The sequence below is a fragment of the Onychostruthus taczanowskii genome, unplaced genomic scaffold, assembly GCF_017590055.1.
Source record: "Onychostruthus taczanowskii isolate IOZ18803 unplaced genomic scaffold, ASM1759005v1 scaffold39, whole genome shotgun sequence".
Taxonomy (NCBI): domain Eukaryota; kingdom Metazoa; phylum Chordata; class Aves; order Passeriformes; family Passeridae; genus Onychostruthus; species Onychostruthus taczanowskii.
This window is the reverse complement of record NW_024501348.1, coordinates 7,554,630-7,582,603: the sequence shown is the minus strand read 5'-3', so window position 1 is coordinate 7,582,603 and position 27,974 is coordinate 7,554,630. Positions and strand designations below refer to the sequence as shown.

The 27,974-nt window shown below is 34.7% G+C and overlaps 1 protein-coding gene across 3 annotated transcripts in view; it reads right to left on the bottom strand.

The window, feature by feature from the left end:
• Positions 1-1,633: 1,633 nt before the first annotated feature.
• LOC121339981 (pleckstrin homology domain interacting protein) overlaps positions 1,634-27,974 on the bottom strand; it is a 106,606-nt gene continuing 80,265 nt past the window's right edge. For 2 of the 3 annotated variants that reach the window (XM_041412280.1, XM_041412281.1), the window contains exons 25-40: positions 26,833-26,940; positions 26,176-26,300; positions 25,888-25,970; positions 22,612-22,723; positions 22,333-22,394; positions 20,635-20,790; positions 18,551-18,671; positions 16,742-16,867; positions 14,662-14,734; positions 14,216-14,266; positions 13,764-13,913; positions 12,141-12,293; positions 9,952-10,115; positions 9,196-9,476; positions 8,722-8,883; positions 1,634-6,951 (exon numbers count right to left, since the gene is read on the bottom strand). In XM_041412280.1, the coding sequence (XP_041268214.1) occupies positions 6,305-6,951; positions 8,722-8,883; positions 9,196-9,476; positions 9,952-10,115; positions 12,141-12,293; positions 13,764-13,913; positions 14,216-14,266; positions 14,662-14,734; positions 16,742-16,867; positions 18,551-18,671; positions 20,635-20,790; positions 22,333-22,394; positions 22,612-22,723; positions 25,888-25,970; positions 26,176-26,300; positions 26,833-26,940 (2,574 nt within the window). In that variant the 3' untranslated portion in view covers positions 1,634-6,304. The remainder of the gene's footprint in view (positions 6,952-8,721; positions 8,884-9,195; positions 9,477-9,951; positions 10,116-12,140; positions 12,294-13,763; positions 13,914-14,215; positions 14,267-14,661; positions 14,735-16,741; positions 16,868-18,550; positions 18,672-20,634; positions 20,791-22,332; positions 22,395-22,611; positions 22,724-25,887; positions 25,971-26,175; positions 26,301-26,832; positions 26,941-27,974) is intronic. The other variant, XM_041412282.1, reaches the window with a different exon arrangement.

Below are 27,974 nucleotides of genomic sequence, written 5' to 3'. Positions count from 1 at the left end.
TCAGAAGCACACATACCTGCATCTGTGAGGTGAGTGAGAGTCTCTTCCATCACTTCCTTGGGTTTTCAGGTAAGGAACGTAAGGAAAAGATCATCTGATAAAGCAAATAATGTGAGATTAAACAGAATCCACATTTCTTTTTTCTTTCATCTATTGAACAAAAAAATGTAGAAATAAACAAACCAACCGTGCAGTTTTGTGGAAACACATCCTATGTTGACTTTCCCTGGCATCACCCACTCAGGGCAGCTAGGCTGCAGACCAGTACTCTAGAGGAGAGAGGCAGGGGATTGTCTCTGCTTAAGTGTTTCTAGCTTCTTCTAGAGCTGTTGGAAGCAGAGATTTCCATGGATTGGATGTAGCCCTGGTACAAACAGTTGTCACCTGAACAGGGAAGGCTTCCTGCAGAGTTAGAGGCAGGTGCCCTGGTGCACACATGAAGGTGAGCTAAGAGGACTCAACGAAGTGTCTTCAGTGCCAGACAGTACTGCCTTTATATTGCCTCTTGAACTGCAGGGCTTAGTGAAAACACCTGCCAAATAGCAAATTCTGATCTCTGTCAGGGAGTGCTCCAATTACAATTTTATCTGTTCCCACTTACCCACTATACCATACTACCAGATACAGCTATTCCATATTCCACAAGGAATCAAGAGGAGCTGAATTTAAGGAGTTCTGAAAAACACACAACCAATCATCCCATAGCACAGTAAATTACCAGATAGAAACAAACACTGTTGGACAGCTTAGAAAAACATGTTTTCTATTTATTTAAAAATAAGTTTGTAGTTACTACATTGCAGTGACAGTAATTCTTACACATACATTCTAGTTTGTATAAAAGGATTCAAAGTATTATGCATCAAAACTAACATAGAAAGTGTCCACATAACAGTAAAGAAATTTCCAATCCATATGTACAAAAAGAAAGGGCACTGTTATCCTGGTGAGATACTTCAGGTTATATATAACATGATAATCTAGATTTCTGGAAGGAAAAAAGCCTTGATAAAGCTAAAGAATTATAGTTTTCAAAACTGTTACTCATTACATACAACAGATTTGTGTTTTACATAATTCTGTACAAAATAAGTGTAATTTTTAATCTGAAAATTTGTCAGTTTTAAAATTAACCTTTCTAGGTAATTTACTTGAAGTTGAGCTCCATTCTATACATATTGAAACATTATGACAGAATTTTAATTCACGCATGATCATTATCCAGTTGTCCACCACACTTCTGCAGTTTTAGTATGGTCCAAAAATGTAACTTCTCTATGGTCTCAATGCATCAGCAAACCGACCTGCACAGTTGTAAGCACAAAACAGTACATGTACATCACACAGTACATGACAGGTACTTCTATTTCTTTCTACTCCTAATTTGTGTGACCTCATTCTTTGTTCTTTCAGTGTAGAAATTCATAGTACAGTACTACTTTCCCTCCCTAAAATGTATTGTTTGCATTATTTGAAGTGAATTTCCTGATGTATTTATCTGCATTAAAAAGGACCCAAATGACTACTTGTCTCACTACATACCTCCTAAAAGCTAAATTTATTCACCCTTATTTTATTGCAGCATATAAGGTTTCTCTCTAGAGTGCCTTGAGGCTGTTAGAACCTTGGGGGGGGGAGGGGTGGTGAGGGGGAAGCAGCTAATCACCTTTTTCTGCAATTTAAGCTGTCCTTTAATCTGGCTGCCTGGCATGTTTCCTTCTCTAACACACTGTAAAACTGACATGGCGAATTCCCGCATCAAAATCTGCAGAAACACAAGAGCACCTGGAGGTTAGCTCTGGTTTAAAAGCTACCTGCTGTTTTCCCCAGACATCATAGAAAGTGAGCAAGCTGTATTCACCGTTCAAAAACAAGAAGCTACGTAAGCTGTCAATGCCAGATTTGTTATTTGAAACACATTGTCAAGCCTTGGCCAGATTTATGAAATGTAATACACTTTCCTCTGCATACAAACAAACATGTATATACAGTAATTTACAGCAGAAAACTAACAGCCCTTTTATCAGTTGAATATCTAGGTCCCCTTGGAAACCGAACTGTTACAAGAACTTCAGGGATAAAAGAAAATATATACTCATTTTACACAGTTCATTTGTCTTCATTTAGGTCGTAAACAGAAAATGAGCTTGTGCTGTTTCTAGGTGAGGTTTCAAAATCCTCTACCTTCTCTATCACAGCACTGTAGCAGACTTATAATTAAATATTTTAAAACACTGTTACAAAAGCAAAAAGAAAAACGTTTGACAATCTACTGACAATCCACTGTCAAAATATACTATTTTAGAAGAAGGTAAGGGAGTCGGGACACAATGTAAATATTGTGGTATGGGTATATTTTAATTGACCAGTGATGTTAAAATTACCTCAGCAAGATTCGCATGCTACAAATAAAATGTGAATGTTGAAGAAAGTGAGCTTGAAAACCTCTCACCTCCAAACTACTATACAAATACAGGGTGAAAGGGTCCCATCCAGTTAAGCCTATTGATTTTATAGAACCAATCAACTATTTAACATGTGCCTAAATTCAAATTACACACTAAAGAATTTACTTGTAGTCCTTGATCCAGCAAATGTGAGCAAAATATTTAAAAATGTGGTGTAAAAATCGTAACAAGCTTGAAATTACTGAATGGACAGGCTATTTTTTGTGTTGCATGTAGTCCTTTTTTTGGTAAGACAAAAGCCTCTGGCACAGAATTGGTACTTAAAAATATTTGTACAGCAGTATAGTGAATAAGCTGTCTCTACACTAAAACTTATTTTTTAATAGATATTAATATCTATACGTGCTGCATCAGGGTCCTTTATCAATTAATAGCTTTACAAATATTAAGCCATAGTAATATTAAACTCAACCAACTCAACCTTACAAGTCTATCAACAAACTGATCACAGGTACAAACCAGACACTGTACAAATAAACATCTGTAAATCTTTATCACAGCAGTCGAATCACTGGAGGAAGACATTTCTCTGTGAAGTTGTATCACTGGTCATTGCCAAGTGACAAAGAGCTCTAGTTCAATATTGACAATAATAATGAACACTACAGTGGTAAGATTTCAGTTCAGTTCCCAGAGAACACACTAACAACAGAAACAGAGTGGCTAAAGAGTTGTTAAGTATGTAGGCACAGGCACAATGATTCCTGTTTAACATTTAGAGCACACTTATGACAGAAGCAGAAGTATTTCCTCACTGGCAGTTAAAGAACACACTGTTATCGAGATACCACTCAGCAGCAAATACCAATTTTAACGCTTCCCAGTATAGCATAGAAGTACCAGAACAGTATCCTTATATCCATGTCAAATATAAATTAATTTAATGAATAAAACTGAGTTAATTGCTGCCAGATCATTTGCATGTATGTGACTATGAAGCTATGTTATTTACAATGCAAATGTAAAACAATCACATGAGGTTTTGATACTCCATTTTCTGAACCAGTTGTTAGGTACTTGAGATGGCATTATAAAACATGCATATAACTATAGATCTTAAATTATTTCAGAACACTGACCAATAGTTTATTGCTCACATTTCAAAACCTAAGACTGTAATCAAAAGCTCTTTTTCTGTATTGATACAGTATCTCACAACAACCTCAAATAATAAATTTTTCCCCAACCAAAATACAGTCTGATGGTGACTAAAGTCTCATAAATAAAGTTTGCAACCTAGTGAAATTAAATTATAAAAAATATAACTTTTAAATAAATCTGGTATTAATTTCTAATAAATGTCTAGTGTTGCTTCTATAAAAAATTGACCCAAATTATCCACAGTTTATTTTTAAAGGAAAACATTAATGTGTCTAATAAGAATCAAAAACTTACTGGCTAAAGTCACCGATATTACTGGGTGGGAAGCAGTACCCATGTTCTCCAGGTAAGGCCTTCTACCCTCGTAAAATTAAGATGTACACTCCTCTACCTACTGTTAAGGGAATGCAGATTATTTCAGTCTCCAAAACTTACACACAAGGTATTTTTGATATATAAATATATACATAAACATGCCATGTAAAACATTATTACAAACGGAGTAAATACAGAAGATGAATTTTAGATATAATCTATTTTATATATTACAATGCAGATAACATCAGGAAATTACACATTTTCAAATGATTGCCTTCATCAATGAGATTTGACAAATTTAACAAGTGGAATCAATCAGTTTTGAATTGTGAAGCTGTATTGCAACTGTACAAACGTAGCTTGTTACCTTACCACATGTTTAGTGACTCAGTTTTAATCGATGATAAAGAAATACTTGTTAGAAAAAAATAAATATGCCAACAAATCAAATACAAACTAATCCCTGGCCCCCAAATTAAAATCCATAACAATTCAAAGAGGATCTGGAAAATATCTCAGCCATTTTTTGTAGCAAAATGAACTACCTAAAACTAGGTATGGTGGATACTAATCTGCTATCCACAGTAGCCTATTTCTGTTACTCTTGGTGGAAAATACCAATATTCTTTCTTCAAACTTTTAGGCTTTTTTTGGTAAGAAAATAAAGAGTGAAGAATCAGGCCTCAAATACATACACAGAATCTGTGCAAACTTAAGATCTTAATTCTGCATGTCTTCCCTTCCAGACATTGCAGATAATGCGTAAAAACAAAAAAAAAGTATAACCAGAAAATTTTGGTTACATTTTTGTACCATACCAGATCTCAGTAAATACGACTACTTAGGTATGTTTTTTCCTTGAAACTGGACAATACTTTAAATGATAGAAAATGGTATTAAGGTTTGTTTGTAAAGGTATAAAATAACTAAATGTACCTTAAACAAATAAATAACTGCTTTTCTTTTCCAGAGCAGTACATATAACAATACATTCCCCTAAGTCATATAGTTATCATTTACAATAGACAACTTAATTTTAGTAAGGATGCAAGAAATAATAGAATACAAGGCACAATCATTAAATGGAATTTTTCTTTAGGGTGTATATTGACATATGTCAGCGTGATATACCATAAAAAGTGCAGAAAAACACAATGTGCAATGAGACCACTGTATAAAACATGATTGCATAAAAAGTGATTTGGCCTTTTAACCCTAATAATTGAAAATAACCAATCTTCCCCTTAAAATTAAACTATAAAGTATGATATTTTAAAATTTTCAATTCTAGTGCTATCTAAAAAATCCTGAAAAAAATTTATACCTGGGTAATATTTTAGACATATGTGTTTATGTATATATTAATATATACACATACACTATTCTTTGTAGGTCATTTCAGCCTCTTAAGCATGTCTAAAGTTGTAGAAACAACAATCAATCTGGATCAGAAAGTAAACATCATAATTCCATACCTGTCCTGTAATTTCCTTGAATCCTTTAACCAATTATACATTTAGACTAAAACATCTCTGTCAAAGGACCCCACCAGTGCATTATTTTCTACCAGAAGTACCAAAAAGGATACATTTCAGAACAATGTTAACAACTTACTATTTAAAACAAGACACAGCTTTTATCACTGCAAATGGTATGCTGTACTGACACTCAAAAAGAAAAAAAGGTTTTCCACTGCACTGATTCTCAGTCTTTGGCACAATAAACAGAGATTTAGTGATTGATACAAGAATCAAGGTCTGAAAAATTAGACATTAGTCAAACTTTTTCCAATGTGGATATATATAATTGTGATTACATTTTTGCTATGTTTGGCAGAACTTGGATAAACAATGGCCTGTGCTAGGCTTCTTTTGCAGCTGAACATTCCATCACAACTGAAATTAAACTTTTTCAGATTAGCAAAGTTTGGTATTGTATTATTGAATAGAAACGCAAGTGAATTTACTGCCACTTTTTGCCAAAGTCTGCCTTCCTAGGCGACTTGACTTTACAATCAAAGTGTATCTTGCTTGGTCAAAAATAGATTTCTGTTTTCAATTTGTGGCAATTAAAAGTTTTATTACCTTTTTTCAATTGTGTAGAGATACTATATACTACTTGAGCAGAGTAGCTCTGAACTCTGTACGTCAGTCAGAAATTGCTTCAATTATTCTTAACTGTGAACAAAACAACTGTTGAAATGTAGAACCTATTTGGAGGGCAATAAATAGCAAAAGTTTAAAATATATATTTCTTTCAAAGAATGTTCTTTCAGTTTATCATTTTGCTAAATTTTTCTCCTCAAATCAGAGCATACTCTTCTAACCCATAATAGCAGCAGGGAAGCAGAAGTCTGTTCTGCTCTTCCTTAACTGTACCTGCTTCATAGCATTCTGAAGTAAAACCCTTGGTAAAAATTACCAACCAATTAAATTAGCTTTTGCTTTTTCAGTCAACTTTCGGACTCTGCCTCTGCTTGAAGTTCCAAAAGTTAAGGAGGTGTCTTCAAACAATAGCTGCCTTTGCTCTTCCTCAGAGTCATCTTCATTGTAAAAGGCTGTCCTCCTACCCTGGTTTCTAGTTCTCATGTGAGGTTCAGAATCTTTAAGCTCTTCAGAACCCTCCTCCATAGGCTCGTGTGTCTTTTTCCTCCTGCTTCTTGTTTGCATTTTAACATTTGCAGGAGCTAAGAGGTCTGCGCCTGGCTGGCGGCTCTTTATCTTCCTTTTTGGCTTTCTACCCCCTCGGCCTTTTTTTTGTAACAAGTCTTCCTTCACATTATTTTCAGAAAGAGAATTGCATGCAGTAGAAACAGAGGCTTCCTCTGGTATATCCCTTGTGGTCTGGACTGTATTCTGCTCTGCAACCTTTTGCTGTTCAACAATTTGTAGCTTTTTTGGTTTCCTGCCTCTTTTCTTGTGCACCACCACTTCACAGCTACTGTTGTTAGTTTCCACCTTGGGCTTCCGTCCAGGACCTCTTTTAACTGGAGGTTTCAAAGGCTGTCCTCCATGTCCGTTTACCTGAATGCTTCCTGATGCCAAAGCATTATTCTTGCAATCTGCTGTAAAGAAATGGCACAGAAATGTACACGTCACATAACAGATTTGCATTTACATTCATTTTCACGCTGCCTTAATAAAACTCTTACAAAAATATCTGAATGGATTCACAGTGGTTGCCAATCTGTCAAAATCTAAGAAACCCAAAGTTGAGCTCAGAGAGTTTCATTCTACAATGGAATGAGGTACTAACTTCTAGTTGGATTTAGCACGTGGTAGCTGCAAGGAAAAAAACCCCAAGAAACAAAAAGCCAGGAAAAATGCAGGGTTGGGGGAAAAAAGAAGGGAAAAAAGGGAAGGGCTGACGGGTTTTTCTCAGATGATACAACGCCAGTGGACAAAACTCCTATTTTGTATCTGCAACAGCAAAAGGTTGCTGAAGAAGTGAATGGTGCAAGGATTGGGAATGCTTCACAGTAAGTCATCTCTAGAGAAATGAAGATTTTCTTTCAACCTGAGGTAGCATCTTTTGTATCAAATTTTTGCAGATTTCTCACACTAACAGACAGCAGAATGTACTTGCTTGAAGACTTTTACAGGGTATGAGTTTTCATTACATGAGGGATAATCAACTTCCTCAGAGGGGCACATCACTGGACCTCTTAGAAAAATGTTCTGACACCACAGCCTTGCCTAAAATATGGCCAAGAACAGGCTCACAGCCAGCATGATAGTTTCTGCAGCCCTTTCATGAAACACCCATGCACAGCTTCTGCTGTGTTTGAATGTGCACCATCATGCACTAAAAGCACAGACCTCCTCTGTCCTATGAGTGGATGTAAGGAGGCAGGACCATGTCAACAGTTTCAGAAATCCCTGACATCCCATCCTATAACAGCTACATATTTAGCCATGCAGTGTGGGAACAGCTGGGGCCTTTGTGACCACGCTTACAAGCAATGAACAGATGATTTAACTTATCAGACCATGAGCTACTTTTTCAGAAGCATGGATGAGTAAGAAAGAACTCCTTGGGGAGAGGACTACAAGGAGTAGGCAGATTAATTAGATGGGACCCAATTTGCAGACTACTGTGTCCCCATTTTCAGAGAAAAGATATTTAGTGGATCTGCCTGCTTCAAGCATCTTCCAAACAGTTCAAAGCTCCTTCATAAATAGGAAAGCTTTCTGACTAGGAGATCTTATTTCAGCTTCCACAGAAGCTTTGAATTTTAAGGTATTCTGACATCAAAAGACCAAGCAAGCTCACTCAGGAGATTTCATGAACTAGGTCCAAGCAGGCCATTCAAATATACTAAATAGAAGCAGTAAACACTGCATAGGTTTTTTGCTGTGCCAAAAAATGAAAGAATGAATTTGCAACTGGGGTCCTCTGATCTTTATGATTGGTCCTGTGCAGAATGTTATTACACTCAGTGTTACTGACCCAAATATAACCCACAGACGTTTTATGTGATTAAACATACAGGATTTGAAGTGTGACCACGCAGAAGTAGGCTTTGGAATTTAGGAACTTTTAACATTACATTTGTAATAATTTAAATTAAGGTACAGATATGTTAACATCTCAAAATCATCTAGACAACAGTTATCACACCATGGAAATGGTGTTAAGAGTAGTCAAAACCGTGCTGATTCATCAAGAAGGAAACTAATGGTGACTGAGTTGTTCCATTAGATTTCCATATTCTGCTAAATCGTAATGCATTCTAATTTCCCTACCCCCAAATTACCACAACTAAAGTACAACACTACAGTCACTACATCAATAACTCTGAGGGTGGGGAGGAAGTTCCAGAGAAATTTGGTACCTTGTGGATTAAGAGTGGAAGATTTTACTTTGCGCTTGATTTGCTTCTCTTTCTCGGGATTTTCTTTCGTGGAGTTATTCCTAGTGCTATGACTGTAATCAGACGGGGAAGGGTTTGATACAATATTCTGGTTCTTGGAATGTTTGGTTGAATTCTCCAGTACTAGAAGGATAAAAAGAAAACAAATTATCAACTTAAGTAGTTGACACTACTTTCAATCTTGTTGGGCTAAAATGGAACTCATGTTCTACTACAAACAATTTGACTCTGTGATCCAAAAGGAAGAAAGCTGCCTAGATAAAACAACATAGCCTAACTTGTTCAATTTTCCTCTGAAGAACCTCAAAGGCCCATCAGTTTGAAAACAGACCCAGTCTTAACTGAGAGAAATATATTAGATTTCCAAAGAGCTAGTTTTATCTTAAAAAACATTCATGGCTTAATTAATAGAAAACCAAAAGCATTTGAACTTGCCTGACTTTCCTGACCCTGCAGTAGTATTAGGCTTTGTAATTAAAGGCTTTATAGTTAAAGGCTTTGCTCCTGAAGAAGTAGATGGTTGCTCTGTAACAGCCACATCTGTTATCCCCCTATTGCTTCGAGTCCGCACAAGGGAGGAGGCCTCAGCGGCTTTTCCGTTCATCTGAGGTGGAGCGTGTCTCAGCGCTGTCGAACGTGCAGGTGCACAAGATGATGAAGTGGCAGAAGTTTCTGCCTTCAGCTGAGGTTTTATTAATCTCCTCTTCCTTTCAGGGCTGCAAAAGGAGTAACAATTTGTATCCTGGATGACCACATTGTCATTTTACAGGAATAAATAAAATTAAATGCTAGTGTCTGAGATTGTGGGAGTAAAACAATCACCTCTGCATGAAGTATGTTAAAAATATGGCATTTACTGTGGAAATTCATGTAAGTTGTGAGCTTCTGGAAAGTGAATCTTTACAATAAATACTATAGTTATATGATAAAGCATGATGCCATCACTATCCTAACGATGCTGTTTTACTGTACACATTTAGCAGTTATTTGAATTTTAAGCACTTACACTAGGATAGCTCTAAGTAAAGTTTAAAACTCTTCCACATCATAGGGACTTGCATGTCAAAGCTACCATTCTGCAATATAGGGAATAGTAAAGGAAGTATTAAGAAAAAAACACACTAAGTTTTATTGTTTAGGTATGTCAAAATTTCACATCATTTCATGAATACTGTAAAGGAATTAATGTACCTGGATGCAACACTACTGGAAACTGAGCTGCTTCTACTCCTTTTTTTCCTTCGTTTCTTTATTGTATTTCTTTTATGAAAGCGTAGGGCAGATTTATAATCTGATAAAATAGAACTTATGTGTTCTTCAAAGAAAGCAGAAAGGCGCAAGCTCATGCTGTAGATCTGAAAAAGAAATGCCAGTAAACAAGTTTGATACTTTTCCAAAGTGTCCCTTTACTTATTTATCACCGAACAATAGCTAGAAGAGTAAAAAGTGAGTAAAATAGAAATGTTTTAGGGAAATCTATAATCTGTCTCAATAAATATATGCTAACCCATGTGTAGGTTTGCTTTAACTATTTTAATGGTTTTGAAAAGTGTATCACAACTGAAGATGACACAGAAAAGGAAAAATGGGAAAAAATAGTCTTTCAATTGCCTTTCTAGAATGTATCCCTTTCTAGTTTCAACAGAAATCACAAAGAGAGATCCTTAATGTACTTTTGCTGTATCACACCTAGGGTCAAGAAATCTTATTTTCTGCTCTATTAACTTGCATCGTTATATCCTATATTTGAACACCAGTCTATTCCTTTTATAGATGAATTAATACTACAAGTAAGTTGGCTGCAACAGGTATAATAAATGTATTGGAATTATGTAGGTGCACCTTTTTTTCCCATCTCTAGACTCAGATGATTTACAGAGACTCCCAAATTCAATTTAGATCACAAGTAATTATTTGAGCACAGTTGCTATTAATTCTGGAAACAGAAAAAAACACCAAAGTGACCTGTACTTTGAGGAGACACAGTGCCTTCAATGAAACACAAAGTAATGACACAACAAACCATCTGAGCACCAGACTCAACAGGTTTGACAGATTCTGCACGTTACTGGAGACAGCATGCAAAGGAATGGGTGTCTGATATGCCAAGGGAAAAAAAAAAAAAAATTCTGATGACTTTAGGTTTACTGTTCAAGAAAGCATCAGTGACATCAGTTTACTGTTCAAATTAGCATCAATGACATCAAGTAAGATGCTAAAATATAATTACATATATTTTATGTCATTTTATGTGCATGACATAGTAAAAACATCACATTCAACTACACGTTGCATGCATTGAAAACACATAGGTTCTAGAATATTAAGATTCTTGACATAAGAACCTTCCACTTCTGAGTAAAACAAAGACAGATTTATTACTGTACCAGTCTGTTTGGAAGAAACATGAAAAAAATGAAAACGTCAAAAGAATCTATAAGAACACACAAATCTAATGTCAGGTATGATGAGGTCAAGGAGAGAAAGAAAAACCACAAAAAGAATCCAGACCTGCCCCAAAAGCCCTGCCATTTGCTGCAACTGAAAGAGTCATTCTTTTATGGGGTATGGCAGTCTCAACAGTGAATGGGCCTGTCTGCTACTGACTGGAGAGTAATCACCGATCCTGCTAGTCACCTACTAAGAAATTTGTGCCTAGGTCTTAAAACAATGAAGTCCTAATGATTAACTATTTAGAGCACCCAAACATAAAAGCTGTTAATAATTCTGGTCTTAAAACCTAACACACATTAGTAGAAGAAAAGCTACACAGAAGCCTTGAACCCATGTAAATATGCTTCCATAATTTAACTACTATCAGATACTGCACCTACTACTAGCAGGACATCTCAGCATGAAGAGCTGTCATGTTTGTACTGTCCTGTTTCGCAGCAGTCCTAAGAGCTTTGTTACAATCTACTGCACAGTAGTGAACAGCACAGAATTTCAACATCCTCTTCTGTCTATACCTGGATGTTTCAGTTTGGGGCAACCTTCAAAGTAAAGAAGGCCCCTGTGTATTTGTTTTGAAAATCTGGTTTCTTCTCAAAAATATCGGTTAAATATCACTATTGTACTCATAATCCTGGTTCTACAGAACTCTTCTTCCATGTGGTTTTCCACTTAGACACACTTTCTAATATTTACTTTTGAAACACACATGCAGAACATCAGAACTTTTGGTATTTAAAAAGCACACATTTCTTTCCCTTTGAATATAAAGCTGCAATAGTTTCTCAGAAATATTAACATTTTAAGAACAGAAATAAACTTGTTTTTTAAAAGCAATCAAATTACACTGTCTCTGCTTTTTCGGTCCTATATTTTTCAGATATAAGTGTTCTTGCAAACAACAACAATGGAATACAATAAAATCTTACCCTTGATCTTTTACTTGGTGTATAGGCCTTGGAATTGCTGAAAATAAGTCTCACATCTTTACATAACTCCATTGGTGACTCATAGTTGCCAGCTTCCAGTGTTTCTCTAACAGTAGCAAAGTCCATAGGAGTATCAATAATATCTCTATAATCCTGTTTGGAAATAAGCAAAACAATTTATTACATTTTTTCTCCCAAGCCTTAATATATCACTTTCATTAGGATGGGTTTGATAAACCTGTTTAACCAAAATGTCCTCTTTAAATAACTATGGAAGACTGCTGAAGACATTTTTCCCCTTTCCACTAATATACAACATACCTCCCTTGCAAACATAGCAGGGTCACGGTTAGAAGTTAACTGATAGATGATTTAATTGATTTTATAAATCTATTTACTGAAACACAGAGCTCAGAATTTGGTGTTCCAAGGGTTGCATTACTGACACACTGACATGAAGATAACAGTGATATGAAAGTGTGACTACAAGCCTTCTGGGCAGCTTAGCAGCTCAAACTTAGGACTAAGACTAATACTGTTCTCACATATTAGCTTTAAAATATGAAGTTTGAATACTTGAGCCTGATCAGAGGCTTATCACATCCCTTCTGAAACCTGAGCAGTTTGCCAAATGGAGACCTGACAATTTACGAATGTAATGAAGTATCAAAAACTCCATAGGTTTAGGTAGGACCCAAGTCAAGCCAACAACCGAAAATTTTTTTCCAGGCAATGGAAGAAACAGAGACATGCTCATACAAGAAAAAGCTTAAATACCAAATTTAACCAAAAAGTTAAAGTTAATCCATCAGAGCAAATAGAACCTGCAGGAATGCCTCTGCATGTTAAACAGGCTTGTGACACCAGGGAGCAGTGTGTTTCATGCCTAAGCCTAGTAGAGTGCTCTCTATCAGCTCATTTGAGGGTCTCAAATATATAGGACCACTTGTAGTTGGCCACAGCATAAAGTTTAGGTTACTTAAAAAATAATGGTACCCAGTGGCTGCAGAAGTGTAAAGACAGATCTATTAGTGACTTCTGAAAGAGAAGCATTTCTTTTCTCTAATTGAGACAGTTAATTTTGCCCAAGTTAATCACCCTGGAGTCCTATTTTACAGAATTTAAGATATGCTAGAAGGAAAGCAAGCAAAATCTTTACTTTATTACTTTAAGTTTTCATATAATCTTACTTTCAGTTTTTATACTCTGAAATGGAACAAATGATCCTTGCCAACACATCACATGCAGCAACCATATATACGCATTTCATACATATGACCATTTTTGTGTCAGAAAACGAAAGACATCTTAATTGCAAAAGCTGTAATTTACTTTAAAAGCTGTAATCTACTTAATAACATAAGCATCCCTGAATATAAAATATTTTCCAACAGAAGTATCTGAGAGAGCAGAGAGGTATTATTTATTTTGAAATTAGTTGAAAAAAACAGTAAACATCATTAAACAAGTGACAGTGAAGTGATGAAAAGAATTCTGTCACTACAACTGCCTGAAGTTTCAACTGAAAGAACTAAAGGAATGGTCAAAGTTAAAAAAAAAACCAAACCAACCCACCACTTAACAACTGGATTATAACCAGTCATCTTGTTCTAAAATACTCACTGGATACTCAAGCAGATCCACTGGTTGTCGAAATGGTTCAGAGTCTTCACACTGAAAAATGAGATTCAGCAGCTCCTGGCATTGCTTCTTCCATGACTGAATGTCATATGACTGAGCCCTATTACGTAGCCGCCGCTTCGGCTGATGGTCCTGAAATGACAATATTGCCTGGTGTATATTAAATAAAATAGCTGCTTTTACAAAATCTAATGGAAGAGTTACCCCACAGGATATAAATGAATTCACAACATGCAGCAGCACAGACAGAAATACTTATACATTGAACACTTCAGTAGTGATATGTTGTTCTACATATCACTAAGTCCAAAACCTTCAAAAAGCTGACATTACACAATACTAGAAATATTTCAGTTTTACATTCCATTGTTTACAAATACATTTTAGCAATTGTAGCACTAAATATATAAATATAAAAAATTAAAAACATTTACCTTTCTTTTTCTAGTGGAAGTCCCTGGCACATTTGTGTCTTTCTCTTCTTCCTTTGAGCAAGATAATGAGTCGCATAAAAAGGTTAAAAAATATAAGCATATATAAGTAGGCAAGTTCTTTTATATTTTAAACTTATAATTTGAGTCTTTACAGTCCTACCCCCATCCCTCTGAGAAGCATTTCATATGACTGTCAATTTTGAGAACCTCTCAGAAATCTAATCAGCATCCTCCAGCAAGCTATTAAAGCTCTCTGCACTAAAGGAAGACAGGAGGCTGGATTTTCACCCAGTTTCCCAGCTGACAAGAAGAAACATTGTACTGACAGAAAAGTACACTCCACTTCCCAGCAGTGACTGAAACCAGTACTTTGATCCTCCACAGGACAGACAGTGGTCTTGTTTCTCCAGCATATCAATGCCAGTGCCCAAGACACAACCACTTACCTCATCAGAGTCAGACAACACTTTCTTCTTCATTGCGTTGTATAATGGAATTATGTCATAGCAGCTCTGGTCTCTGTAAAAAGAAACACAAGCTAATGTTTATTTTCTCTCATCACCTGTGGAATAAACTGTAATTTGCTTAGGAGAAGGAAAATATTTATGAAGCCGTTCCCAAATAAAATGAGAATGTGTTTAGTGCTATATGAATACTAAGAAAATTGAACTAATAAGTCAAGCTAACCGTCTGTTCAAAAAGTTGTAAAATATAGATCACTTAACAGTGCCAAAGTTTTAAAATTAAAAATCATAATCCTTTACCGTGCATTTGCCAGCATCAGAAAAACCTAATCCTGTACTATATAAAAGATTTGAGGCCCATCTAGCGTTTTAAGGAGCATCACAATACATTCATTGTACAAAAGTGAAATTTAATAATTTAGCACTCATAATGTATGACATTTGAAATGCAAGTGTGGAAGGACTAACACTGTTATTGCATAAACCTGCATAATGAAATCAGCAAAACACGCTGATTCTCAATTCTTGATTAACAGGTAAAACTCCTCTACAAAGGAAAGCTCAAAGGTGTTCTACTATGTAGCAATATAAACCACTGGGAAGAAAAGTGGTTTGTAACACTTTTACCACTTGTAACTGTAAACACTCAGCAACTCCACATGGAATCAGAATCCCTAATACAGGCTACTGCCATTACCACTAGAACAACTGTGAGAGAAGATAAAAAAAGATAAACTAACTGCAACACCCACCGTCCATTTTCAGCTCTTTAAGATACGTGGGTAACATAAGAAACTAAGACATATATTCTCAGAGGCATCTAGATATTTTAATCTCCTTAGAACCATGGGCTTTACTTCCCATTGTCTAGGTGTTCTACCTTACAGTTACAACCATCAAGTCTGGGCTTTACATGTATTGCTAGTTCACTAAAATTAATAGACTCAAGCCACATTAATATTAATGGACTCAAGCTATAGCCCATTATTAAATAAGTATATCCAAGAATATCCACTAATTTAACTAAGCCAATTAAAAACATACACTTTGAAAAACTCTGAGCTACATACACTTTGAAAAACCCTGAACTGTTTAATTAATCAGAAAGAAAAACATGTAGGACAAAGATGTTAAAGAATAAAATTAGTAACACAAAAGCCCTTTAGATATGTATCTGTTCCTAATGGTATATACTTCACTAAAACTTTTAATGTCTAAAGCAGTAAAGTGTTTTATATTTTCCAGAAAATATCAGAAATCACAGGTACTAGAGAAATTGAAGATTTATTTATGGACTCAAAGTCCTAGATTTCCAAATACTAAACAGAGTTCTAATTTTTTTTAAGAACACACAAATAAAAAATAACTTGATTCAATTTAACACTGACAAAATAAATCACTAAAAATGTCACAATTTTTGTTAAACTAATGAAGTATCTTGCTGTGTCTACAAGGTAGAAACAGCAGTGCTCATTGTGTACAAGCAAACCAAGGCTGTGGGCATAGTAAGTTCTTACAAACTTCAGTTCTGTAGATGTGTCAACTGACTGAAAGGTCTTAAATATTTGTCAGTGAGCTTGTCTATAGATAATAATAGAATGTTTGAAAGACAGCTACAACTTCAGTTGACTACAAAGCCTTTAATTTTTACTTTGCAAACATATAAAACATCATTTTCAGAGCTATTATAAATTGTAATCCAGATTTTAGAATTATGTTAACACAGCCAGTATTAAACTCAAAATTAGAACTCCTAACTTAGCAATGAATATATCGGTAACTTAATGAAGATCTGTAACTCCATGAACTCAAACCCATTTTTATCATTTAGGAGAAAGTCTCTCAAAATAAAATGCCATGCCAATCTATGCCACTCAATGTATTACAAAACTTGTTTTGCAAACTTATGAATTCTTTGTCAACATAAGCTCTATTCTCTTCTGCCCCAATAGCGGACAACAGGTTTATTTAAAGTGCAGAACTATCTTATTTTAGAATTCAGATATAAAAAGGCTCTTGCCTTGGAAAGAGATAGGAATAAGAGACCTACTAAGTAACTCACTTTATGAAGTGTAGCAGAAGATCTGTGACAAATTTGGCAGATTTGACAATAGGACTTCCAGGTTCGTTAAATGTGCGAGTATTGTGTTCGATGTACCGGACTTCCCACATTAACGAAGAAAGGCGTCTGCATCAAAACAGTTGGCAGAAAAGGAAAAAGAAATAAGGACAATTTCTAACAATGTATATGAGCAGGGAAAAAAACATTACAGCCTTCTTCTCATGCATCACTGTTTTCCCTTACATCAGAAAATGTGCACATCAGATATGCTGCCCTCAGTGACCAGCAGCAGGCAGCTTCCTCTGGCTTCCCATTCTATGTTATATTCTGTGGTGATCTATACAAATGGCTTTAAGAACATACAGCTGACACCCCTCAGGAAAACTCAGCTGTGACACTTCAGCTTTTATTTTTCCATTATGATGTATATAACCATCCTACATCGCCTTTGAACTCAGTTAAGGATTAACAAAGTAGTAATATAAATGTTTTAGAGTATACCTTTTTCTGACAGACAACAATCATATTTCCACAGATTTAATAACCTAACTATAGAATAGCCACATTATAAAAAATTATGCACAGAAGCAGAATAACTGAAAAAATAGATCAAAATCTAAAAAAGATAAAATAAGAAGATAGTAATGACTGACGGCATAAAAGTTACAGTTTTACGGCAAGCCTCATGAAAAACCACCAAAAATCAAAAGTGATCTGAACAATCCACCAAACATATATATATATATATATATATATATATACATAAATCACTGCAAAGTGCAATACAATGTGGTAGGTTATTACCTAACTAGGCCTCAGCAATATTTCAAACTCAGTCCATTTATTGAAGGTGTGTTAATTACCAAAAATAACTGCTTTCTCTTTTCACAAGAGAAACAAAATCCAGCAAAAATCCATCTGACAGCAAAGCAGTGAATTATAGAAGAGAAAGCTGGATTACCTCATATGACACAATAAACAGGGAATTCAATATTGCAATAGAATGATAAAAAACAGACGCTATTTTGAAAATGAAAAAGCAAATTTAGTTTAGAATTCAGTCTTCATTTAGCATGTATAAAACAATAAAAATTAACTTTGAAATTGGGCCCAAAATAAAATCCTATCCATATTTATTCAAAAGAAACTAAAGTGACACTGATTTTCAAACGAGAAATAGAACAAAAACTCAAGGAAAATGACGTAATTTAAAGAACTATACTCCCATATAGATATTTACTAAAAAAAAAAAAAAAAAAAAAAAAACAAAAAACACCCCACAGCAATTGAAATCAGTTTAAGAAAATATCAAAACAGTATCCAAAAGTGTAAGTTTTTTTTGTTGTACAACAACTCTGAAGTTCAACACCAATAATTCAAGAAGTCAGATTCTATGTAGCTGCTTAAGTGATACAAGAATATTTTCTAAAGCACATCAGGACAAAAAAAAACACTTGAGATATTTCTAAGGTTTCTCTTATTAAATTTTGAAAGTACTTTAAAAACTATTAGTGGAAACTTTATCCTTTGGCCTAAAAGTCACTTTACTGACCCTGCAGTTTGAATCTCACATGGCATAAGTCATTTACATAATCAGGAATTTGAACGCCATATAGTTCGAAAATATACTTTGGAGATGTTCAATCCATTGTTGAGTTTTAGAAAACGGAAACCTAGATCGAGGATAGAAGATGAAAGGAAGTAAAAGCGCGCACCCATAGCCACCTCCTAGTTTGGTATGACAAGACAAAGAGCTACCAAAAATACAGCCGCTCGTAGATCACAGCAGAACTGAGAATTGGATCTAACCTGTAAAATCTGCTTTCCAGTCTTTGCTTAATCGTACTGAGGTCTGTGGGATATGCCACAACAGTGCAATACATTGGGTAAGCCTGAAGATCCACTGGTGCCACAAATGCAGAAGCAATATCTAGATGGAAAAAAAACCAAAAAAAACAAGCAAACCACAAAACCCCGTGTTATATACCACAAAGTTCCATAGCAGTTTCAAGATTCATCCCCCCTGCAACATAAACCATTTCTTCACGTTTGAAATGCACAGGAGTTTCCCAAAAATAACAGTAACTAGATATTCCAAATGATTTCTGATATTCTGTTTAGAGTGCTTGCTGAGGTTGTGCTGTACCTCCCATTGCTGCAGTGACTGGGTGCCCATTATGTTATGCACGAAGCACCACACTCCCCAAAGGCATAGCAAGTGCATATTTCAAATATAGACATTTGAAAAGTATAAAAATTATACACAGATGAAGGCATGCAATTCAATATCGTTATTTACAGCACAGGCTCATTTCATTTCACTTTATATTGCCACTCTCACATCTTTAAACAAAGCAATACATTAAATTCCTGCCATAAAAGTTACAGTGCTTTTTCAGCCTCTGTAAGATGTGGGTAAAATCCACACTCAAAGTAAACAGAAACACTCTCTCCTGTCCCTACCTAAAAGCAAAGAAGCCTTCCAAAGCCAATCCAATATAGAGCTAGAGGGCTGCTGAGCAATTTAAGTCTGTGCACCTAAACAACCTTGCTTTTTGCCTCCTTTATTTAGAATCATCATGAGGGCTTAGACACATCATTCTAACATCTTGTATCTCAAGGAAAAAATACTGTAATACAAAACCATAAAATCACCTTTAAAAGTACCAAAAATCTTTATGTGCTGCTGCTAAAAGACTGCTCTTCTTTTAAAAGCTGTTTACTTACTCTTTTGAATGTTCTAGCAACTGCTACTTTGTATCGATATGCACCACACCTGCTATAGCCGAATCCCAAACTAAGAGGTCTACCATACACATCATAATGCAATATATCAAACCATTACCCTTAGCTTACTCTTACAGCAAAAGCAGCTCAAATTTCATTTCCTCACAGCTTGGGGTTTTTTAACAGAAATCTCTAATTTGTTCTTCTACACTGTACAGATAACTCCTTTGTTTAGGAAGCAAAGGGAGGCTTCTTATGCAGTATGTCAAAGAAACCATATGGAATATAAAGGTAATCAGAATTAATTCAAGAGTTAAGAGGGTTTTGACTTTTTTTGAAACATAAACTTACTTTGCATCAAGTGCTTCAAAACTCAAGTTAAAGAAAGTATCTGTGACTTTTATATTTAATGCATGACCACTGTTAGCCCAAAACCTAAGACTGCTGATTGAACATCTTTTGATCCCCATAAAGACACACAGAAGACTCATAATTCAGGCTGTATTTACTGATGGATCTCCATCCAGACATCCATCTGTGATCAGGCAAATTTTGCAGCAATGTGTTAAACATTTTAACAATTATTTTTTCAGAAGCTGCCTGTAAAGAATCATTGCTCCACAACCAAAGAGCAAGTAGCTTTCCTAAGATAAATCAATTGCTTTTCCCTCAACATTTTATGTAATTAAGGAAATGTGGGGAAGAAATCAGGAATTAGAAAAGGCTAATACAGGGAAAATTCACATATAGGTATTCATTATCTAAGTAAATCTATGCTTTTTTTCTCCTCCCCCCAATCTGTCTGTAATTTAGTTAATATCCACTTAATCATACAGGTTTTAATTTTAACCTCAACATTAGATTCTGGTAGCTAAAGTTAAAAAATCAAGTAACTTGCTTTAACATATAAAACCCAAACCCCTAGCATATGTCAAATTATCTACCCAAAAACAACAGTTACCGTGGAAAACAGGAAAAAATGTAGGTTTCATAAGTACTCACTATAAAAAAATTTCAAAAATGTTCAATGAGAAAGTTTTGTTACTGTTAATCAAGAGGTTAAATGTGTATTTTATCACATTCATTTTGGTAATGTCAGAAGTGCACATGATCATAATCTGAAAAAACATAAGCCAAAAACATTTCCCATATTATTCAAACTTCACCTAGAGTCATAAGCTGGTTTATCCCTGCAATAATTCTGTCACACTCCTCATCTCGGGTCCTGGAACCCCACTCTCCATCCAAAGGTTTGTAGAGCAGTGTTCTACGTTCATCGTCAGTTAAAGGAACACTAGTTCCCAGTTCTTCTGGAAATACAGCTGGAATGTAATATGAAAATGAAATAAAACATAAATGTTTGTATCTTGTGTAATACACATACCTGTAAATCAAATATACCATGAAATAATTTTTTATGAATGCATAGTTCTTGATTTGTTCAAAGACTTTTTGGATGTATCCAGTATCCTGTATATTATTCTGTGTTACATTTAAATCCTTACTATGCAGTTTGGTGTAGAGGTCCTCCCTGAAGATTTATCCTCTTCCAAATACTAACTGTAAAATTTATTTTAGAACCAACTAAGACACTCATTTATCACAGTTAAAGCTTGTGGTTTGGTTTTGGTTTTATTCTGTGTTTAAAAGCCAATACTCTTGGTAATAAGTTATTTTGGTAAGGAATGGCAGATGATTTTCAGAGAGAGTTTAAGGTAACTTTGACATTGCTGCTAAAACATTCTCCAGGTAGTGGTTCTACACTGCCACAGTTTTGAGGTCAAATACTAAAACCACTGTTCCTGAGTATGCAAATTAATAATCTTATCACCTTAGCATCCTTGAGGACCTACCAATTTTGACAGTTTATACTGTAACAGCAGATTTTTCAAGTATGATGTTGAGCAGTCCTCTTAACAATTTTAAGAATTATAACAAATGCTGATATTTGTGAATATAGCAAAAAAAATCAGATTCAGGTTTAGGTATTTTAATCAGTACCTATTCCTTATCTGAAAATGGTTTTTCCTTTCTTAAGACAATGGGAATTGGCCTTTACTAAAAAGTAAACAGGGGCAGTCTATTTTAATTATTTATTTTCATCATGTTATCACTAACACCTCTCTTTTACTTATGACAAAGAGATACCTATTAAAAGAAGGATTGAACCAAAATAAAAAATTGAAATGAACGCAATTAAAATTAAAATAATTATGAATTATTTATGCTTTCCTTCAAGAGACAATATTATCAAACGTTTAATGGAAAACACATGGAAAAAATGCCGATTCTACTTTACTTTTTAACAAGAGTTCTATGAAGTCTTAGAAAAACCTGACCAACTAAGCAAAAAACTGTGAACATGTCAATAGTGCCCATGCTATGCTGTCCACTCTGCAGCCTCTGTGTCTGCTACATGTGCTGGGCCAGAGGGGGAGGAAAATGCTGCTATTACCAAACTCTCTCACAGGCACAGGTTGCATCTGCAATGCACTGAATAGCTGCAGGAATGCTGACTTATCTTCAAGCAGCAGTTTCGTCAAGCTAACCTAGGGCATGGGTTTATCTTCCTAATTGTACAAAGAGTTAAGTTTAACTGTACATTATCAATAGCAAATTTTGTATTATTTCTATTTTCAACATCACTCAGTTTATCTAGCATGGCTGTGTTTTCCTAGTTCTTTTATCTTCGATTATTTTTTAGTTTAGTAATTGATTTAATGATATTCTTTAAATGCCACTGGCTTACATTTCAAGTGGACCTTTTTCCCACTTCCCCCAAAAAACAGGATTGTTTATGTATGACATATATTTTAATTTTAAAAAACACTTGTAAAGCAAATTATATTAATGAGGTAACATACCATTACTTGGTATCAGCTCCATGTCCCAAGGGCTCATCTTCTCAGTATCACCATTGTCCCAGCTTGAAAATAACCACACTTAAATTATCTACTAATATTGCTTCAACAATGTAATTACTTAATGTTTGTAACAAAACTTTAATTTATACACCACAGAATATTATAATAAACTGGTACAGTGAGATGCATGACTGAATTTAATGAAAGTAAGTTTCTCAGTCAGTACTTCAAATGAAATAACTAATTTACATTAAAAAGATTGAAGAAAAATTTGCTAACCAGACATTGTAGCACTGAAATAAGCTATCAGGATAATCAGGCTGAAGAGGTTCCTGGCTTTCAATTGTTCCAAACCACCAAGCATCATCTATCACTGACCTGAAACGATCACCTAGGTAAGAACACAAAATAATTTTGTCAATATAAGGCATGCTACCCTCCCAGAAAAGCAGGTTTAGAGATATCTGGCTTGATCTTAAATACAGAAATCCTTCTGAATATTGGAAAACTGTAGGCAGGCAAGCATAAGTCAATGCTCAGTTAAAAACTAACCAAACTATTAAATTATTTCTGAAAATTGTTTTTTAACAAAAATGAAAGTTAATATAGCATTTTAGAAAAATACTTATTTGCAAATCTACCTACATATTCTTTATTTATTAATTTATTTCTTAATTTCATATAAAAGGTAAGACATTTCAATGCTTTAAGACTCCTTTAAAACTCAAATCTACTTGCATTAAATACTACATGCTACCTTAAAATAACTGAGCACTATGACACTTCTGTATGGGGAATATTTTACAAGCTGCTGAGCTCGTCGTCTTTAGTTTCTGAAGTGCTTTTTCAGCAATGCAAATGTAACTCAAGAGGTTCATTCTCTTTACTATGCAGGCAATCTGACTGATAATGGAATAAAATTTATTAAAGCTTGCTCAAAAGGTTAGCAAAGTAATTTACTGTGACTTGCAATGGCTTCACCACCACAAAGCATTCACACAGCTGAGAAAAAAGGTCAGAAACATTATTAAAAAAAATTACACATGAGAATGCATGTATTACACACCATCATAAATGCTAACATTTTCTACAACACATGCCACAAAATTAAGAAACCATTTTAGTGTAGTATTCTGTTCAATACAGGAAAAAATGTAATTTAAGCCTGAGATTCCAAGAACTACACATTTTTATGTCAGATTTGAATATATACACACTCTCAGCTGCTGCAGTATTTATTCCATTTCAATACATCCACCCCCTGCCCAAATGCTTGCTGAAGTTGTCTGAAATAGGAAGTAAATATAGTCTCAAAAATGGTCTGCTTTCTTTACTGCATTTTTAAAAAAAATTGAATTTAATGGATCACTAGTAATTCAGGACAATTATAAAGCTTCTATTAATAATCCTAATTGTGCTGAAGAGAAACAAGTAAACCAGAAATATCTGAAATGCAAGATCAAAAATGTAAATAAGGGATGATGCTTTATTTTGAAAGAATAATTTATTTTCTGAAGAGCTGTAAAATTACAGTTTTCCAATACAGCCTTCCCTAGTGATCAGTTTTACAAAGGAACGTCCATAGGTACAACTAGGAGTGATTTCACTGAGCTGAATATTAAGCAGATCAAAACCACTTAAAGAGGCAGATAGTGGCAGCTGCTTCTAAGGTCTCAAGAGCCACAGCATTCGTGCAGACAGAATGCTAAAGCAGAAAACAACATCAGTGAAAGAACCATCTCCTGAATCTCTACTTTCCCCGTGTCCTCTGTGCTACCTCATCTATGCAGAGGGCAGTACAAAATCTCTCAGAAGAAGGCGGCTCTAGTGCAGTTTTCCAGAACTGAGTATGCCTGAATAATGTTCACTTGAAGATAACAAAAAATGTATGTGCAACTCACAGTGGCTGCTATGTAAGAGACAGGCATGCACACCTGTCCTAGACACACAGCTGAAGTTGCAGGAATACTTCTGGAATAGCTTTTAGCCCAAGTGTTCAACTCTTTAATACCTGGGCGAAACTTAGAAAAGTTTAACTACGCCTTACTATCGTTAAACTTGAAGTTTAACTATAGTAAGATACAGCTATGCAGTAAATAGAATCTGAATGCAAATAAGAACCTGTAATTTCAAACTTTATGTTTGTTTTTTCTAAAAGGATTCATACAATTATACAAATTTAATATTAAAAAATATAATAGATACGCAGATATTCTTCCCTAAAACAAAGCCAAAACAAAAACAAAAATTCACATTATTTGCACTGGAAGCTTGATAAAAGGTCCTGGTACTTCCAATACTTTCTGTGTAGCTTGGATTTATTCCAGACTGCAAATTTCTTGAAATACAGAATGAGCTCAGGAAGCCTGGCTAGGCTGTTCACAAACAAACAATGGCAATCATTCTGCTGCTGCTGCAGTGATTTTGTGCAAAAACATGGTGTGGCAGAGGAAGACAAGACCACAGATCCATAACCATAAGGAAAGAGCAAAGCTTAGCGACCTATTAGTAGATCTTCATCAACCTTGTCACTTGTGAGATCTTGAAACTGAAATGATCTTTGAGAAGAAAACAAGGTTTACATTTCTTATTGGATCAGAAGTCTAGGATCTTTACCAAATTCCCTACAGAATTGAAGATGAGCTATCTTTTCAGACAACATAGTGTAAAGTATGAAATGATATGGAACTTATTCCTATGGCATCATGTAATTATACATTAGAAAGTACCCAACCTAAGGATAGTGCTGAGGCATACAACCTAAGGAGATCAAAGGACAGGAGATTAATTCATTCTATGGCTGAAAGGTGATCTTTGTCATCATATGGATAAGCTGACTTGGAAATAGATCTGACTGGAGGACCTACCACTCATGGGCATTGTTCCAATATCCAGTATTCCAAAATAACTGGGCACAGGCAAAGTAAAAAGAATCCAAGTCATTCCCTCATCACTTGGCAGTGAATTTTAACTATATATGCTTCAGTGAAGTTAAACCACATGGTTTAGAAAAGAATTCCAAAAGTATAAGAAGATGGAAAGAGCATTCTTTTTGTACAATCTAGACATCAATTTGCAATTTTTGGAAAAGTATTCCTATGTTTTCAGCAGAAATTTCAGAAATTGGTAAAAAATAATCCTAGTAGCAACGCAGTTGTAGGAGGTGATTCAATTACAAAAAAAAAAAAAAAACAAAAACAAAAAAAAACCCTAGATACAAACAATAGATAGGTTACAAAAAGTTTTCAGCTAGCAATAAACACCACATTCCTAAAATCTATCCCTAACTATTCTCTCTGCAAATATACAAATGAAATGTTCTTTGCACTTTCTTTTAAAGATCACCTGCAATATTTAGCTTGTTTGCTGCCACTTTGGTCAAGGACTAAGTAGAACTCCCCAGCTAACTATGGGCAGAGCTTGCTCTTTGACTTCAGTATAGTATTAGGATTTCTTTACCATAACCTACTTTTAAGAAAGCTATCATGAAAATAGGTAGACACTTAGAAAAACAAACAAACAAAACCACAGCACACAACTTTCCCCACAACTCACCTATATTCCATCGCCTATGCTTTGCATCATCAAACTGCTGCCTCAAAACTAGGAAATCTATGACATCTGGCATATCATGGTACCTAATTACAAGAGAACACATAACTATTAAGCAATAAAACAGCAAAAGCATAACATAAAGCACATAAAAAATTAACACTTTGAAATCAACACTTGAAAAGCACAAGGTCAATATTAATGTAATCATTTAACTTTCAACCTCAACACCCCCTTGGCCATCCCCATCCAAGAAAACCCCCAATTTGCGTACAATATTGCTTTCCTTACTTCATGGTGAAGGCTCCTCCAGTCAGTTTACCCGTATCAGGGTCAAGAAAAGCTAGTTTAAGACAGCAGAGAGTAGGCAATCCCACTTCATACTTAATCCCAACTATTTTCATCAGCTCTTGCTCCTAGAATAAACAAAATACTATGTACCACCACTGAAGTTAATTGAAATAGCTTTCTGAAACATGAAAACATGGGTAACTGAATGTACTATATTTCTGCCAGATCACGTGAAAATCAAGAATCTGAAATTTAGTCTTCCACAACGAGTTATTATTTCGCAATGCAATATGTTTGAAAATATTTTGCTATGAAGTATAACCATCTTATCTGCTCAAGCTGATACAAAAAGTAGGACAGTTTAAGGTCTGATTTCATTTGACTACAAGTTAAACTTTTCCCCTTATCTTACAATATTAAGAGCACTAGATCTACTTGTATCAGGGACTTACTTCCAGTTAGTTGTTTTTTTTGGTTTTGGGTTTTGTTTTTTTGGTTTTTTTTTTTTTTGTTGGCTTTTTTTTTTTTTTGTTTTGGTTTTTTTTTTTGGTTGGTTTTTTTTTGGGTTTTTTTTTTTTTTGGTGGTTTTTTTTTTTTTTGGTGTTTTTTTTTTTTTTGTGTAATATTAAGATACAAACAAAAAAGAAGTCATCATACCCGCAATTCCATTTTATGCCACGGTTGTTTTTTGGGATTAATATTATAAATTTTGTTCTTCTTGGCCATTACAACGTATGCTTCATGACCTTGTCGGAAATAGTAAACCTAAAAGTGAAATGTGACAGTTATCCTACAAAGACTCTATGGAGCTGAAATGCTAAAAAGTCACTGCCATACAATGTGTGTACTTTCTATTTCATCAACTTTTCTGTCTGTTTTCCTGCCAAAGTCAGAGGTTCTCAAAAATTAAGTGGAGGAAAATTTAAAAAGCTATTATAGAAACATTTACCAAAATAAGCAGAAAATACTTAGAACATAATTTTCTGTATGGACAAAATAGCCTAAATTACACATGAGTGAGGCCAACAAAATCACTAACAAAACCATCCATTTATCATTGCACCATAGAGCAATTAAATGACTGCAACAAGAATTCCACTAATCTACCTGGTTATACATCACTGCAGGACAGCCTAAGTTAATTATGAAGTATCACTAAATTCACTATCTAGCTTATTTTTTTGAACAAGAAATATATTCTAGAAGGAAATATCTGTTATTGTTCTGGTAAGATTTTGGTGTTTGCTTCCATATCACTGAAAAAATAGCCTAACAAATGCCTGAACAAATTAAAATAGACATTTCCAATGCTTATTAATTTTTTTAATCCTTCTAGTATAAATTTCCATGGTTCAGACATCCAAAGCCTAATCCAGTTCTGCTTTGATCTTGTTGTATATCATACCACATGGATGAATGCTTTTATTATAAGCCATCACTGTAATGAGTTAGTGAGCTGAAACCCATTAACATGTATTCAATGAATGTATTTGAAATATGAAACAGAGATTCCACAAACTAGTTAGAACAAAGATCTGATAAATGGCTGTATTCTTGCTACAATTTATGCCAAATAAAAGATTCTCTTCAAGTGTCCCAACATGAGATTTCCATCTAATAGCACAACAGAAAGACAGCTTTAATGTAAAGGTCCAGTACAACAAAAAAAGCAGAGCAGAAATCACTGAAGTTTTAAAATACACAAATAAACACACTAATATTTGTATTCCTACCTACTTTCCAAAAATCTTGTATCATAAAACGTTATAAAGAAGTCTTTGCCAGGTTTCTACATTAAC